An 18,500-nucleotide genomic window follows, 5' to 3' on the forward strand; every position below is an offset into this window, starting at 1 on the left:
TTCTAACTATTTTCAACCATGTCATTAAAGACCAAATAACATTACTCCAAAAAACTAAAAATTCTAACATTTTTCAACCATATACTTAAAGCTAAATATCATGACTAAAAATGCCCTAAAATTCAACATCTAAATCAAAGAATAATTATACTAAGAGAAAAAAAAATTAAAGATCTTTCGAGATCTTAGCCCAAAACAACTTCACCTATTTTCACTAAGGTGCTAAAATTGCAATATTTTTTAACAATCTCTTATAAAATCATTACTAGTGTACACAAAACAATGAGAAACAAATGAAAAAAAAAAAAAAAAAACAAAAACAAACAAAAAAAAAAAAAAAAAACAAAAACAAAAAAAAAAAAAAACAAAAACAAAAAAAAATATGTAACATAAAATTATTAATTTTTTTAGTAAAAATACGAAAATTTTGAATTTTAATTTTATAGCATATTTAAAAAATTAAATAATTAAAACAAATGTATTTTCCAAAATTAAAATCAATAGAAAATTAATTAACACCAATGATTTAAATTTATATAAAATAACCCTCATGGGAGTGTTATATTGGAGGGAGTGGGGCTTGGGGCAATGTGCCCACCACCCTTGTTTGAGTAATTGTGCATTTATGAAGAAAGGATGCACCTGGTGTCTCACATGCACAAGCATGAAACCCACCAGTTGGTGAAGGCGATATGTAATGGTGGGGATGGGTAGAATATTCTTTTTCATAAGATGATTTTGGGGAGAGGTGAGTCCCTCCGTGCCTTCGAGCAATCAAAACTCAAGGTCTATTGGTGTTGAGGTTCTGGTGTAGAGGGATACATTGGTGGGGCCTCTAAGAAAGGAATTTTTTAGATCCACTCTAATTTGGAAGCCAATCATGAGAGTTTTTGGTTTGGTGTGGTATTTATGTAAGATGATAGTTATCATCTGAAGTTTCTTATCAACATTCGTAGTTGGTAAGATCTGGGTGCTCTTGCTGGTCTCGTCTTTGTTATTTTTGAATTTCATTCTTAGTGGTTTTGAAAGTGGTAGTTTTCAATATTCAATGTCTCAACTACTAGGTGTGGTTTGTGTCTTGAGGCTTGGGGTGTTTATTGGGGCTATGAAAGTGGTTTGACATTCTGTGTTGGGTGGCCTGGGTAGTTTTGATTGTGAATCTAGCCAAGTTTAGTTGTCTTGATTTTGTTAATTATCTATGGAATATTGGATGTAGAAGCTTCTTGGTTGTGGGGTGGAGTGTCGGGTTCTCATTGGTAAAGGGGGTTGAGTCACTAGATGTGCAATAATTTTCCTTTGCACTCTGTAGTGGGTATTCATTAAAATTTAGGTGATATGTCTATTTATTTCATGACGAGATTATTTGTTGGTTTCATGGTTTTCTTGAGGTAGTGTCAAATCGGTCGTGGTGTCCTCTCATAGGTAGAGTAAGCCCTTGTAAATAAATCGAGGAACCCTCCTATGACACTATAATTCTACCAAGGAAGAGGGGGAGGAGCAGGAGGGGAGGTGGCAATGAGTCCCAAAATGGTCAACGTGGGAAGAGAATTTGTTCATGTGACTCTGTGGCAACTTATTTTAATCCCATTCCACCTGAGACTTTTTAGGAGATGTGCGAGCTTGAAATTAGAGTTGGGGAAGATAGAAAATTCCTCTCAGAGTCATAATTGTTGGAAGATACGTTGGGACAGGTGACAATGCCCAGGCACACCAGGGGAAGGGACAAGAAATATATAAATTAGTTAGCACTCCATTGGGAAATAATGATTCTTCTGGGTTTCATTATGAGAGACAAGTAGGTAGAAAAGTATAATATTTTCTCCTCTTTACAATATGTGAAGATGATGATGAGGAACCTAAAGTTTGGGATGAACAAAATTGAAGCTTGTGTGATACTTGTGGAGAGTCACATCACATGTGACTCAGATGGGGGAGAGGAGTTGGACGTTCCTATCTCTAATGCATGAGTTCTGGCCAACATTTCATCCTCTGAGAATGAATGGTAAGTATGGGAGGTGGTGGGAGAATTCTGGGTCTCTCCTGATGTTTTAGATTTTGTCTTTGAAAGGCCCTTTGGTTATCTTCCTATTTATCGATAATGGCAATATAGTTGGATCACAATTGTTTTTTCTTGGGGTTTGCTTTTGGTTTCAAGATTCGACCTTCAAAGCTTTATTTTGTATCTGGGGCTTTAAATGCATGATGTTATGCATATATTATCAAGTTTTTCGATGAAGTGTTGATGTTTGAGTTTTCGTTGGTGGTCTCTTCTATATCTAGTCAATGGTGTTATGTCCCTTCTGTATGGTGGTTCCCATCAGACAGTATTTGGGCCAATTCTCTTTGTCTTTCTACATGTTGGCGAAGACAAGCCTAGCGTATATGTGTTTATTTTGTATCTTCGAATCTTGTTTTAGATTTTATATTATATGTGGTGGCTCCTTGAGCAGTTATGGTAGTGGCATATATGTTTTCAGTTTAGACAATCTTTGTAGTTCTTCACAGTGACAAAGGTCGAGCTGTATTCTTCTCCTTTTGGATGTTTATTGTCTTTGATGTAACCCAATTATTTGAAGTAATATGAAGTATTTTAATTTTAAAAATATATATATATAAAAGGGAGAGAAATTTTAAGATCTATTTAAAGGGAAAAAATAATTGATTAAACTTTTTATATAGAAATAAAATAAAACAATTAAAAATAATAAAATATGTACATATAAAAAATAATATATATATATATATATATATATATATATTTATTTATTTATTTATATATATATATATATATATATATATATATAGAGAGAGAGAGAGAGAGAGAGAGAGAGAGAGAGAGAGAGAGAGAGATAATAAAAATGGAAAATAATAAAATTATATATTAAAAAAATATATAAATTTAGAAAAGGAAAAAATTTAAAAATAAAATATATATATATATATATATATATCGGAAAATAATAAAAGTATATATTAAAAAAAAAAAAAATTAAAAAAATGTTGTGGATAGGCCGCTCCTCCCAGGAAAGCCACTAAAAAGCCAACGACATTATTTGTAGTGGGCCATGACACTCGCTACCTAGTCATCCCCAGGGGTGGATGGGTAATGTCAGGGATTTCTCTCCACCGTAGTGCAAGCAACAACATGCATCTGTTGCATGCTATATTGGGGGAGGGAGATGTTTGGCATCATCTTTTCACTCACGGAGGCCTCAAGGAGGTTACTGGCATACTTTAAGTCATGCGATTGGCTGCCTAGTAGCTGCTATGGGTGGCTACAACACCCATGGGACCATCAAGGTGGTTGATGGCACACTTTAAGTCATGCCATCAGCTTCCTAGCAACCCTTGTTGGTAGAGACATGATGTAGGGCATTTCCCTCCCCCCTCATAGCATGCAACAACATGTGTGTGTTATGTGGTGTGTGGGGGATGATTCCCCTCCACCCATTCTGACCACTAGGTAGTCAAAAACACAACCTATTATGGGCCTTGTCATTGGCTTCCTAGTGGCCCCTGTGGATGGAGGGTTTATTTTGGGAATCTCCCTCCACCAAATTGCAAATAACATGATGCAACATCACCCCTTTAACAAAAGGTGGCTACTAGGTATCTAATGACATTGCCTGCAGCATGGCCTTGACTTCTTAGTATCCCCTATGGGAAAACGGGTGAAGCCGAGCATCACTTTTTTCCACACATCATGCAACAATATACATGTTACATGTTGTGTGGGGGAGGACAATGCCCGAGATCACCTGTCCACCCACGGGGGCCACCAAGAAGATGAGAAATGTTGTTGGGTTCTTGGAAACCCTTGTGGGTAGAGGGGTGATCCAAGGAATCATCCTCCCTGACACAACATGAAACATATGGATGTTTTTACGTGTTGTGGGGGGGAGAGATATTCCCAACATTGCACCTTCGCTCATGAGGGTTACCAAGAAACCTGCAACATTGCTATGGTATTATGTTGTCAACTGCCTGGCAACCTCCATGCACAGAGAGATGATACCCAACAAAATACACACACACACACATATATACTATTTTTATTTTTATTGTTTTTTAATCCAATTATATTTTTTTAATTCTTTTAATTAAATTAATTAGTTATTTTTTATTTTTTTTAATTTTAAATTTATTTACATCTTTTAAAATTGTATTTTTTTTTATATTTTTTTATTTAAAAGAATTATTTCATAATTTTTTAAAAATATATTCATTTTTTTTAAATTACTTGAATTTTAAATTTATTTATTTTTCACATAGAAAAAGCTACTCTCTTGTTATTCACATATGAATCAAAGCGGAAAATTGCATCATCTTTAGGAAACATGCAGTGACCTGGCAACTCTACTCCAAAGGGAGAACACTACTTAGTACTAGAAATTCAGAAAAAATACCTAGCCTAATAAATACAACACTATCCAATTCTTCATCATAAGAATGGCACCTGGAAAAACAACAAAAATATACAACCATACACTAAACTGAATCTAAAAAACAACATAATCACCCAAAATTTCACTTTGTAGTTGCATACTCATGCATATGAAAACAATTCAACAAAAAACACCAAGGAGCTAGAAATGACTATAGTTGTTTGAGCCATAACATACCAAAAAACAGAATTAGTAAGCCCTAAGGGTTCGTTTTTGCACAATATATTTCTCCTTTAATTCATGGAAATTGCAGTAGCCTTCAAGAAGAGTATGAGCCTTCTTGAATGACTTGTATGTTAGATAGTTATGTCGGCAGAAGATTTGGTTGAAAGAAAGAGGATGAAAATTTTGTTTAAGTCTTTGGATTCTATCTTTCCACCGAGGAAGAGAAAGAACTTCCAATTGAGATAAACTAGTAACTGAATCAAGGATAACCTTTGAATCACCAAAGATTTGTAAATAAATCAATCCTTTTCTCGATGCAATAAATAATAGGCCCCATAAATCCACCATCTCTCTTTGGTATTACTCCCTTTTCCAACTCCCAAAAAACTAAAAATGTGTGACTAGGATTAACTACCAACTCAAATCCTCTTCCACATTAATCAAAATATAATGCCGCATTAAAAAAAAAAAAAAAAACCAGAGGACCCTAAAATGAAGAGAAAGAACGTCCATGGGGTCTCTTACTTTTGAGGGAAGTCTCCACCTGAAATTCTTTGAAAAAACCAATCGCTTCAGAGCTAATAGTAGCAATTGACTTTCTGGTATCTTCATAAAGGACATCATTTATTTGCATCCAAATACTCTAAATCACGAAAATGGGCCATATATTGAAGGTATCATTGAGTTGTACTACTTTTTAAAACTTTCTTCAAAGAAGACAAACTCTCGAAGCCAAGACAACTCTGACATATGAACAATATCCTTCCAAACATTCATCTTATAGAGAATGAGAACATTAGGAACACTCCTCTCCACTTGATGATGTTGTCCCTTACCACAGTTTTATTTCGAAGAAAAATTAAAATCCAAACAAGAACTAAGAACTAATAAACAATTTAAAAAAAATAAATTAATTAATATATAAACTTTTAAATTGTTTATTAATCTCTATTTTAATTTTAATGTTTTAAATTTTTGTTATTGTTTTTTATTTTGAAAGTGTTTTTCTCTCTGAATTTTCGAAGGTCAAAATTATTTTTTCTTAATTCTTTCAAGTTAGTATTTTAATGTTTTTTCTTTTTTTTTTGAAAAAAATAATTTTCCTTTTATTTCTTAATAGTGTTTTAAAATATTCTTTTCCTAATGGAAAGATGAATTTTTTATTTTTAAATTCGTTTTTTCCACATTATATATATATATCTCAATTTTTTTAAATATTAATAATTAAAAGAAAAAAAATGATTTATAAACAAAATTTATGTTATGTCACTTTTAGGCTCACTGTCAAGTTAACATTTTTTTAATGGAACAAATGGTTAACACTATAGCGTCAATTAATTGGTAATATTAATCTAAGAGTAAAATAAAATAAAATGAAAGTTAGACAACAACGAAAAATGCTTAAAAACAAGTATTTAAAAACATTATAAAAAATAGAAAGGTACACAAATATTAAGTGCCGAGTTTTAAGGTTTTTTGTAGTCATGATATTTGACATTTAATGCCATGATTGAAAAATATTTATGTTTTAAACCTAAAAAAAAGGTGATGTTCCATCATCATTTTTGTATATCAACGTATTTTTCATGTCTTTTTGAGTCATGATATATTGTGTTCAATGTCATTATTGAAAATGTTTGAATTTTAACCCACAAAGAAAGTGGGTGATAATGCATCACCAATTTTGCATTTCAACATGTTTTCCATATATTTTTTGCTCATAATATTTTGTCTTTAATCCCATGATAGACAAATGTATAAATTTTAACCTTGAAGAAAAAATAAAGGTGATGCTACATCACCACTTTTGCATCTCAACATGGATTTTAATCTCTTTTGTAATCATCATATTTGGATTTTAATGCATGGTTAAAAAATGCTGGAATTTTAACCCTGATATGAAATAAGGGTGATTTTGCATAACCACGTTTTAAAATTAGCACGAAAATGTGATTTGATGCAGCGTCCATAAAAATGAGAAACTCAATAAAGTTCTTGTTAAGTTGGTAACAATTTTTTTGTTATAATAGGGTGTACATTAATCACTTGTTGGAAGTCCTATCCCATGCTCTCACTCTCACAATAGCTCAATGTCAAGGAAAACGATGTCTATGTCTTATTGCAAGGAAGCCCACAAGTTTATAATTTGACAACATTTCGTTATCATTAAACTTTCCTCCTTTTGTTCAAGGGATGGAAATTATTTTATAGATAACTTGAAGGAGTGATCACATTGAACCTAGATACTTTTTCAACCATGTTTGATATGTTCCTTTCATTCTTACCCTTAAAAACTGATCAACTTTGACCCTTTTTTCACTTATACATTCGCACTGCCACTTTAGTTCCCTTTTTTGTTGTAAATGTAGAACTATTAGCCTTCTAATTCTCATTTGGATCATTGTTAGGCCTAACAATGTTTTCAACAATTGTTTGGAGGGTGTTGAAGGTACAAAACATGGCTTTTCTTGAAGCTTCCATAAACCAATTTCTACATTTCAACTTTGAAGATGTTCTTCCCCAATGAAATCAAGGGGGTGACATTTTGAGATATAGTAGATGCTCCCATAATGTATTAGGTGAGAAGAGAAAAGAATGGTTAAAAAAAATTACAATAAAATGAGTGAGCAAGGCGTAGGGAGGAAACCACAAACATAGGATCTATAGAGGCTATGAAAATCATAGTTCGATACATATAAATTACATCCCCGAGGTAGGCATAACCACACTGGATACTGGGAGAATAGATCATGTACACAAACACGCCAAATTGCTGACTCATGTAATCAAGGACTAGTCATGATATAATATAGATCTCTAGCACAACAACTATCAGTAGTGTTGTGGGCTGTCACGTACCCATTTCCCTTAATTTTTTATTTTTTTTCTAATTATATTAGTCATATACCCTTACACATATTTAGGCATGTACATTTTCCTATCTTTAATTTCAACTATAATGTTTTTCCATTGTTTTTGGATTCAAATAACTTGATCATTAGGTTTATTATACGTATCCTATCTTTAATTTCAACTATAATGTTTTTCCATTGTTTTTGGATTCAAATAACTTAATCATTAGGTTTATTATAAAAACATTCACATATCCTATCTTTAATTTCAACTATAATGTTTTTCCATTGTTTTTTGATTCAAATAAATTGATTATTACGTTTATTATAAAAACATTCAAATAACTTGATCATTAAGTTTATTATAAAAAAATTCACATATCCCAGTCTTGATATGGTTTAATATTACCGAGAAAGCTTTATTATAAAGCATAAAAACAATTATTGTTTATTATAGAAACATTCACATATCCAAGCCTTGATATTCAATAATTGTTATAAAACCATTCACATATCACACTCTTGATATTCAATAATTGTTTTCATGCTTTATAATAAAGCTTTCTTGGTAATATTAATTTTTTATTATAGAAACATTCACATATCCCAATCTTCATATTCAATAATTGTTATAAAAACATTCACATATCCCAGTCTTGATATTCAATAATTGTTATAAAAACATTCACATATCCCAGTCTTGATATTCAATAATTGTTTTCATGCTTTATAATAAAGCTTTCTTGGTAATATTAAACCATAATTGTTTTCATGCTTTATAATAAAGCTTACTCGGTAAATATTAAATTATGGTCAAAGGCTTGTATGTGAGCATACATTGTAATTGTCCTAAGTTAACATTACAACCTTATGTTCTATGTTGATGCATATTGTCCATTGTAGGATTCCATATACTCTGCTTATATTAAAGGAGATACACATGTGGGATTATATTGGTTTGTTGACCATGGGTTTCTTTATCTTTTGCATTACTTATATATCCTATGGTCATAGCTTCAAACTCGTATGCATGATGTAATTAGCAATGTGTTGTTATTACAATGTTTTTTTTAAACTTATAGTATACCTCGATACGTTGGTGAGCATATTAATGTTGATCTTTATGGTTAATCCACACACCCCTCTGCTTGTATACATGGAAAAATTAATAACTGGAATCTAATCAAGCCCATGTACTCTTCACATGCCCTAAGTGCCTTGACCATGGATGATGGTGGTTAACATGGGATGTGTGGACAGTCACCATTGTTTGGGAAAACCCTAGGGACTTTTTTTTTCCCTATTTTGGTTTTCATTTCATTTTGTTCTTCTCGATAACTATGGTGTTGCTCTGCGGGAAGTCACCTAAAATTCTCTTACATCCTTTCTATTTCTAATGGAATTTGACTAGGGTTCTTATCTAGATAGTCAAGCGCTTAGTGGAGGTTTCGTCTATGTCAATTTGGTAAGAATTTCTTCTATCTATGCAGAGTTCACAGCTGAAACTCGTTTCAGTTTGTCTTCTTGTAAAAATATAAAATTTCATTTTTCCTAGTTACATTTGATTTGTCTTGTCTCTACGTGACTGGATTCCTAGAAGAGTGATCAACTTTTTAGGATAAGTAAGCCTTTTTCAATCCTTTTAATGTAGTTCTATGTTGGGTGCTTTCGATTTATTTCTTAAACATTTTTTTATAAAATCTTTTTTGATTTCTTAATTAACTTTTCGTTTTCATTGTGGCAAGATGAAACCCTTACTTCTTACTGTGGGGGTTTGACCCTTGGCACCATACATTTTGTAATTGTGTCAACCTTACTAGTAAGATAACTATGATTGCTTCTTTTTATTCTTTCATCCATTTCATATTTCTATTTGAATAATAACATGTATGAGCTTAGGTTTCACTGTCGTGTGTTCAGGGATCCATAGAGGGTTTCATGATATAGTCGCGTATTATATTAGGATAGAAATGGGTGCTTCTATTTGGTGTTGGTTGTTTGTACATTACCCTTTTCCTTTGGTTGCAGAGGAGTTTATCCTGGCACTAATTTGGTAAGGAAAACCCCTATCCCTTAGTTTCATCGTGGTTTTTTTCCCCATTTCTTTAACTAGTTGTCTAATCCCAACGTTTTACATTCCTCACATATACTCATGTTTCGAGGCACATATATTTTCTTTTCTAGACTTTATAGCTGGTTGGGTTCTTATTTCTTCCCGTCAAGTGTAATTTCACCTCCCCTCCACGGTTGGAATCCTTGCTTCCATTCCACTGCTTTGTGGGTGCACACATGAAGATTGGATGTAATGCTCTGAGGTGTCTGTATGGATTTATTATAGGTAGAGTTCTGAATTTTTTCCTAACTAAATACTCAGGTGGAAAGTCTAGAAGTGGTGAACTGGTTTGCATTAAGTTTCATATTGTACTAGGTACTATATATTTATAACATCCTCTAGTTCTAAACTATTTCGAAGTCCTTATGTTTGAAAGGTTTCGATTTGTTATCTTAAGACTAATTACGCCTTAAGGCGTTCCCTCTGAAAGGAACTCCCCTCCATGTCGCGGTGTCTCGTTATGGGCCCTTAGATCGATTGTTAGACAATGGAATAAACTCCAGCCATTAGATCGTCGGTGAAAAATGTTGTAGGCGGTTCAGATTATTGGAATTTCGTAGGCAGTTGAGAATATTGCGCTTTTTAGAAACCGTTTTCGTGATTTTTTCCATCCTTAAGACAGTTGTCACTCAATGATGGGCCTTCCCCTCAATTTTTCCATCCCCTTCTTCATTTCCATTCCCCCTCTCCTTCCATTAATTCCCTCGCCGCTCTTTCCACTTCCTCTCTCTTCACCAATGCATCTGCGCCCTTCTACGCTTCAATGCCCACCTTCATCTCCTTCACTAGAAGGAAGGCATTCATTCTTTGTTCAGCAAAGAGAGGCCAAGCGATCATCGGCACTCCATGTAAGATGCTTTCGATCGTTGAATTCCAACCGCAATGAAAAAGGAAACCGTCTGTGGATGGATGAGAGAGGACAGCAATCTGAGGCGCCCATGAATCCACCACAAATCCACGGTCCTGGATTCGAGTCTTGAAACCCTCAGGTAGAATCTCCCTCATATCTGCTTCGGTAGTCATCGTGGATTTAGTTGGAGGAGGAGGCTCCTTACACAACACCCAAAGTAGCCGCTGCACGCTTGCTTCTAGCCTCAAAGTTAGTTCCTGAATCTGATTCTCGACAGGGTGCCGCGGCTCCCAAAAGAAACTAACAGAACTGATGAGGTGGGCTGGCGGTCCAGCCATTTGAGGCAGCCCTCCTTCTCAAACTTCTCCTTAGATTTTGACAGAGACAAAGCTATTAGTAGCCCAACAGGATAAATAGAAGGGGTCATTTCAACAGCGCTCAGAACCTTCCTTCCTTGAGAGCTTTTATTTGTGCTGGTTCCATTTCTTGGCATGTATTTATCAGAATTCCATGAGCTTCCTGAAGCCGAAGGGAATGTTGAATGAACCAGTTGAATGAAATATCAGATCTCTCTAGAAGAGGGTCTGGCAAATCTATTGCGAGAATCGGCGGAAGGCCCGTCAGAAAGAAATTATAATTAAAGTGGATGTAGTGTATATGTGATGTGGCAATGCCATGGCCTAGATTGTCAATCATAGCAACTCTCTGATTAGGACGTGGTTTAATATGGGGATATGTGTTCCAGCTTTTTGAATGCATGTGAAACTAAGCTGCCATGTTGTTCCCTTCTATCCATTGTATAAGACTTGTGTAACTGGTTCTGTTTCCTTGGTTAAGTGTAGGTTTCAGTTGATCAAATAAAAGCTGCAAATAAGTACACTGATGACACCATCTATGCTGGAGAAAAACTTATAATTCCTTGAGAGGGATATGGGAGCTCAGATTATATTTGAAAGTTTGTAGTACAGGTTGTCATGGAATGTGTATGTAGTAATTTGCACAACAGCCTCAAGTCCCCAGTCTTGATTAGATATAAGAGGTCGTCCAGTCCAGTTTGAGTTTTGGATTGTTTATGGTAGGTTATCTATCACAAATTTTAAGGAAATATGTGATAAGCCAGTTGGAAATGTATTTGTTTTGTTTATACAGGTTTCTTTTAGATTTGTTACTCAGGGGCATGATGTCATGTTCTAGAGATACCCTGTCCATGTACCTTTACTATCTCGTAAAATGCAAGTTGAATGCTAATCATGCCAGAGTCCAGTGATCCTTTGGAAACTCATGTAGCAAATGGGTGATTGGTGTGCCCTGCATGACAATGCTACCCTGCATTTATTAATAAGCTTTATTGTTGTATTGAACTCTTGTATTTTGGTGAGTGGTCTGACTCTATTTATCAAGTATCTTTATTCTTTGTTCCACCTTATTGTAGAGCATTTCTTAGCGTAGTTGTTGTTCATCTTTTTGAATGCATGTGAAACTAAAGTTGCCATCTTGTTCCCTTCTATCCATTGTATAAGACCTGTTTAACTGGTTCTGTTTCCTTGTTTGAGTGCAGGTTTCAGTTGATCAAATAAAATCTGCAAATAAGTACACTGATGACACCATCTATGCTAGAGAAAAACTTATAATTCCTTGAGAGGGATATGGGAGCTCAGATTATATTTGAAATTTTGTAGTACATGTTGTCATGGAATGTGTATGCAGTAATTTTCACAACAGCCTCAAGTCCCCAGTCTTGTTTAGATATAAGAGATCGTCCAGTCCAGTTTGAGTTTTGGATTGTTTATGGTAGGTTATCTATCACAAATTTTAAGGAAATATGTGATAAGCCAGCTGGAAATGTATTTGTTTTGTTTATACAGATTTCTTTTAGATTTGTTACTCAGGGGCACGATGTCATGTTCTAGAGATACCATGTCCATGTATCTTTACTATCTCGTAAAATGCAAGTTGAATGCTAATCATGCCAGAGTCCAGTGATGCTTTGGAAACTCATGTAGCAAATGGGTGATTGGTGTGCCCTGCATGACAATGCTACCCCGCGTTTATTAATAAGCTTTATCGTTGTATTGAACTCTTGTATTTGGTGCCTCCAGAATTATTAATTTCCAACCCTTATTGCGATGTGAATGATTAGTATTTGTCATTTGGTATGCATAACAAGCTTTAACTTCTTTTGCTAATAAAAAATGCAGGCTGCATACTGGCATTTGCCTCTCAATTGGACTATTTAATGGTTATTTTCCACAAGTAAATAAACAGTGTTCATTTCATGCATGTGAAACTAAGCTGCCATGTTGTTCCCTTCTATCCATTGTATAAGACTTGTGTAACTGGTTATGTTTCCTTGGTTAAGTGCAGGTTTTAGTTGATCAAATAAAAGCTGCAAATAAGTACACTGATGACACCATCTATGCTGGAGAAAAACTTATAATTCCTTGAGAGGGATATGGGAGCTCAGATTATATTTGAAAGTTTGTAGTACAGGTTGTCATGGAATGTGTATGCAGTAATTTGCACAACATCCTCAAGTCCCCAGTCTTGATTAGATATAAGAGGTCGGCCAGTCCAGTTTGAGTTTTGGATTGTTTATGGTAGATTATCTATCACAAATTTTAAGGAAATATGTGATAAGCCAGTTGGAAATGTATTTGTTTTGTGTATACAGGTTTCTTTTAGATTTGTTACTCAGGGGCATGATGTCATGTTCTAGAGATACCCTGTCCATGTATCTTTACTATCTCGTAAAATGCAAGTTGAATGCTAATCATGCCAGAGTCCAGTGATTATTTGGAAACTCATGTAGCAAATGGGTGATTGGTGTGCCCTGCATGACAATGCTACCCTGCGTTTATTAATAAGCTTTATCGTTGTATTGAACTCTTGTATTTTGGTGAGTGGTCTGACTCTATTTATCAAGTATCTTTATTCTTTGTTCCACCTTATTGTAGAGCATTTCTTAGCGTAGTTGCTGTTTAGCTTTTTGAATGCATGTGAAACTAAAGTTGCCATCTTGTTCCCTTCTATCCATTGTATAAGACTTGTGTAACTGGTTATGTTTCCTTGGTTGAGTGCAGGTTTCAGTTGATCAAATAAAATCTGCAAATAAGTACACTGATGACACCATCTATGCTGGAGAAAAACTTATAATTCCTTGAGAGGGATATGGGAGCTCAGATTATATTTGAAAGTTTGTACTACAGGTTGTCATGGAATGTGTATGCAGTAATTTGCACAACAGCCTCAAGTCCCCAGTCTTGTTTAGATATAAGAGATCGTCCAGTCCAGTTTGAGTTTTGGATTGTTATGGACTGGACGATCTCTTATATCTAAACAAGACTGGGGACTTGAGGCTGTTGTGCAAATTACTGCATACACATTCCACGACAACCTGTACTACAAACTTTCAAATATAATCTGAGCTCCCATATCCCTCTCAAGGAATTATAAGTTTTTCTCCATTCCATGACAACCTGTCCAGTTTATACAATGTAATTGAATTGGCACCTGAAAATAAAAAAACCTCAAGAAAAGATTTGCACAATCTTTCATTTATAGAAGAGGCCAGCAAATTTTCAATTTTTCAGAATTTCGCCATAATTTTAAGGTTGAACAGCGTAACCTTAAACCCTAACCCCAGAAATAAATATCCCACTAAACCCCAAGTAATACATATAAGATCAGATTGCAAGCCAAAGAACTCAATTTTTGGAATTTTTCACATTTCTAGATTGTTTGAGAAAGAGAAGCCCTTGTACGCGTACCCTGCAATTCTCGAATAATAGAACCCTGGGACAAACAGGATTGTTTGATCCCCAAAGTTTTCTTAGCTTTTCATAGAATTAACAAACACTCATATCCTTTATACAATGTAATTGAATTGGCACCTGAAAATAAAAAAACATCAGGAAAAGATTTGCACAATCTTTCATTTATAGAAGAGGCCAACAAATTTTCAATTTTTCAAAATTGGCCATAATTTTAAGGTTGAACAGCGTAACCTTAAACCCTAACCCCAGAAATAAATATCCCACTAAACCCCAAGTAATACATATAAGATCAGACTGCAAGCCAAAGAACTCAGTTTTTGAAATTTTTCACACTGCTGGATTGTTTGAGAAAGAGAAGCCCTTGTAGCCCTTGTACGCGTACCCTGCAATTCTCGAATAATAGAACCCTGGGACAAACAGGATTGTTCCCAACAATGCAAACAACATACCTGAACAACAATAAATAGAAATCCCACAAAAATAAAATCAGATATAACCCTCAATCTTCAGCAGTAAGGCAACACCGATATAAGAGGCCAAAAAATCCAAAAACGGATTTGAGAAATAGAAGAAAAATGAAATGCTTTATTTCCGGATAAAAATCATAGACAAACCATGGGTTCTGTCACCACCGATTTGCTGAGAGAACATGAAGAGGCCAATGGCAATGACGATGGTGTCGAGGATTAACAGTGCAACTGCCAATGATATTTCCTTTCTGGGGGGCTTGCTGTGTACAATAAACGTACCGCTGAAATCATTGTCGTTTACATAAGCCATGGACATGGATGGAACAAATCAAACCTCTTCTATTCGACCTTATTATGGCAAAAACTCTTCTCCAAATTTCTCTCCATCAGATCTGTTCGTCCCAGAGATATTCAATATCTATATATAGCCACTATGATTGAACTTAGCTCCAAAAGCCGCTTTCTCTGCAAACATCTGCTTGTGACAAGGAGAGTAACGTACATTAAAGCTTCTCCCAAATGCCTTGTCAGAAGCCTTACCTTGGAAGTTGATCGTTCATGCTTCAAACCTCATTAACTTAAAGCTACCGATGAAAATATCAGCGTAATTTTGGCGGGGTAATAATGTTGTTTAATTACGCCGTAAGGCGTTTCTCTTTGAAATGGGTAGGTCAAATTGACAGATCATTGAGTTGGAAGGTTTGTAATAGTCCTTGTAGAGAGATATTTCAAATAATTCTTCAGTATTGTGCTTGAATATAATGAAAATGGATAGAGAAACACCTAGAGAAATCTTGGGGTAGAGTTGTTGCCTTTGCTTGTGACCTTCTGAATCTCAAAAAAATTATTTGTGATGAGTCATATTATGATTTACATCTTCAAGAAATACTTCGTATCCTTTTTCAAGAAATACTTTGTATCCTTTTTCCAACTTTTAAGCTGAAATATGCATATTGTCACACCAATGCATTTGATTACCCATTTAACACCAAAACAGAAGTCACGGGTCTAAAAATTGTTTAGTTTGAGTTTGTGAGCAAGATGTGAAATGGTTCAATTTGTTTCTGCATGGTTGTTTTTTATTTTTTTTACAAATACAGCCCTTCAATTGCTTGCATATTATGAGTTTCTTATGGATTCCACAATCTCCCCTGTTTAGCTACTGTACCTTTAGCTAATACATAGTCATTTGAAAAAGATGTACCTTCAGCTCCCGTATCTATTTTTTCACCATCTTTATGACTGCAATCAGATTAGATAAACATTGAATAACTATAATTTTCAATTTTAGTCACCTTGTCTTGGGCCAAACTTTTAAACATTATGGCACCTCTTTCATTACAAGCATCAGGGGAATTGACATTATTACAAAGATTTTGGTTGATGTTGTATGTATCAGGTTCCGTACCTGTATATTGGTTGATGTAACAAAGGTGGATCTGAGTACCACTATGTTGGGATTCAAGATATCAATGCCTATTATGATTGCTCCAACTGCCATGCAAGAGATGGCTCATCCCGAAGGTATGCATTAGATTATTGTATTACAGTTAACATCCTATTTTGATGCATATATTTTCTGAAAGTGAATCCATCATCTTTTACAGGAGAGTATGGTACTGCAAGAGTGCTGGAACTATAATGGTTTGGGCAACAGTCTTCTCTTTGTGGGATCGATCTTGTGAATGTTTTAATTTCCTTCTAGCTATTAAGGATTTAAGAAATTATAATGATTTTGGATTTTGAAATAGTTTGCTGTGTTGATAAAAATTGAGGCTTGGACATATTTGTTGTAGATGCTTTTTTCATGGGCTACATCAATTGTTGAAGAGGTTGCTTCAAATGGACCAGACATTCGCTTTTTTCAACTTTATGTAAGTTTATCATTTCCACCCATATGATTGTCTTCCCATGTTTTCTGAGATGTAATTGAGTTCATATCCATCCAATTGTATTATAGGCTCCTAAGCCAATGGTAAGATCAATTATATTGCATTGGGTTTACTAAATGTGGATGTATGAGTGGTGTTAAAATTTAGATGTCATTGCTCGCAGGTTTACAAGAATAGGAATGTTGCTGTACAACTTGTTAGAAGAGCGGAGAGGGCTGGTTTTAAGGCAATTGCACTGACTGTGGACACACCTCGACTTGGGCGGAGGGAGTCTGACATTAGAAATAGGTAGTGAAAATTCATTCTATTTTAGATTTGCTGACAGGACTAGGTAGACACGTGGGATAAATCTTATATTCAGATTATACTCCTCTTTAACGTTATGAGTTTGTACCCATGTTTTAACACTTTCTCAACTGTCAATAAAAATAAAAAAAAATTGGAATTCTTTTAGGATCAGAAGCGACGCTAGGGTTATAAAAAGCATTTAGCGCCTATAATGTATCAAACTTAAAATAAGTTAGAAGTCTCCATGTTATCTGGGATTCCTCTTTGTTCATCCCTTGTCTAACACTGAGGTATCTAATGTTCTGAAAAGTCTCATTGTGATATCCACTAACAGAAGGCACGGGTCTAAAAATTGTTTAGTTTGAGTTTGTGAGCAGGATGTGAAATGGTTCAATTTGTTTCTGCATGGTTGTTTTTTATTTTTTTTACAAAGATAGCCCTTCAATTGCTTGCATATTATGATTTTTTTATGGATTCCACAATCTCCCCTGTTTAGCTACTATACCTTCAGCTAATACATAGTCATTTGAAAAAGATGCGCCTTCAACTCCCGTATCTATTTTTTCACCAACTTTATGATTGCAATCAGATTACATAAACATTGAATAGCTATAATTTTCAATTTATTCACCCTATCTTGGGCCAAAATTTTGAACATTATGGCACCTCTTTCATTACAAGCATCAGGGGAATTGACATTATTACAAAGATTTTGGTTGATGTTGTATGTATCAGGTTCCGTCCTTGTATATTGGTTGATGTAACAAAGGTGGATCTGAGTGCCACTGTGTTGGGATTCAAGATATCAATGCCTATTATGATTGCTCCAACTGCCATGCAAAAGATGCATCATCCCGAAGGTATGCATTACATTATTATATCACAGTTAACATCCTATTTTGATGCATATATTTTCTGAAAGTGAATCCATCATCTTTTATAGGAGACTATGCTATTGCAAGAACTGCTGGAACTATAATGGTTTGGGCATCGGTCTTCTCTTTGTGGGATCGATCTTCTGAATGTTTTAATTTCCTTCTAGCTATTAAGAATTTAAGAAATTATAATGATTTCGATGTTGAAATAGTTTGTTGTGTTGATAAAAATTGAGGCTTGGACATATTTGTTGTAGACGCTTTCTTCATGGGCTACATCAAGTGTTGAAGAGGTTGCTTCAACTTGACCAGGCATTTGCTTTTTTCAACTTTATGTAAGTTTATCATTTCCACCCATATGATTGTCTTCCCATGTTTTCTGAGATGTAATTGAGTTCATATCCATCCAATTGTATTATAGGCTCCTAAACCAATGGTAAGATCAGTTATTTTAGATTTGTTGACAGGACTAGGTAGACACGTGGGATAAATCTTATATTCAGAGTATACTCCTCTTTAACATTATGAGTTTGTACCCATGTTTTAACACTTTCTAAGCTCTCAATAAAAATCAGAACATTGTGGAATTCTTTTAGGATCAGAAGCGACGCTAGGGTTAGAAAAAGAATTTAGCACCTATAATGTATCAAACTTAAAATAAGTCAGAAGTCTCCATTTTATCTGGGATTCCTCTTTGTTCATCCCTTGTCTGACACTGAGGTATCTAATGTTCTAAAAATTCTCATTGTGATATCCACTAACAAAAGGCACGGGTCT

The 18,500-nt window shown here is 34.6% G+C and overlaps 1 protein-coding gene and 1 pseudogene across 1 annotated transcript; both read right to left on the minus strand.

The window, feature by feature from the left end:
• Positions 1–10,328: 10,328 nt before the first annotated feature.
• Positions 10,329–10,763, minus strand: LOC149192251 (UDP-glycosyltransferase 71K3 pseudogene; annotated as a pseudogene).
• A 3,762-nt stretch (positions 10,764–14,525) lies between these two features.
• On the minus strand, positions 14,526–14,978 carry LOC149192252 (uncharacterized). The gene is made up of 2 exons (XM_089406879.1): positions 14,813–14,978; positions 14,526–14,647 (listed from the first exon to the last, which is right to left on the minus strand). Exons 1-2 carry the CDS (start codon positions 14,976–14,978, stop codon positions 14,526–14,528), a joined length of 288 nt encoding a protein of 95 aa, XP_089263005.1.
• Between the last annotated feature and the right edge of the window lie 3,522 nt (positions 14,979–18,500).

Source organism: Pinus tabuliformis, chromosome 2_2 (assembly GCF_031772625.1).
Source record: "Pinus tabuliformis cultivar Carrire ecotype Pingquan chromosome 2_2, CPIR1, whole genome shotgun sequence".
NCBI classification, from domain to species: Eukaryota; Viridiplantae; Streptophyta; class Pinopsida; order Pinales; family Pinaceae; genus Pinus; species Pinus tabuliformis.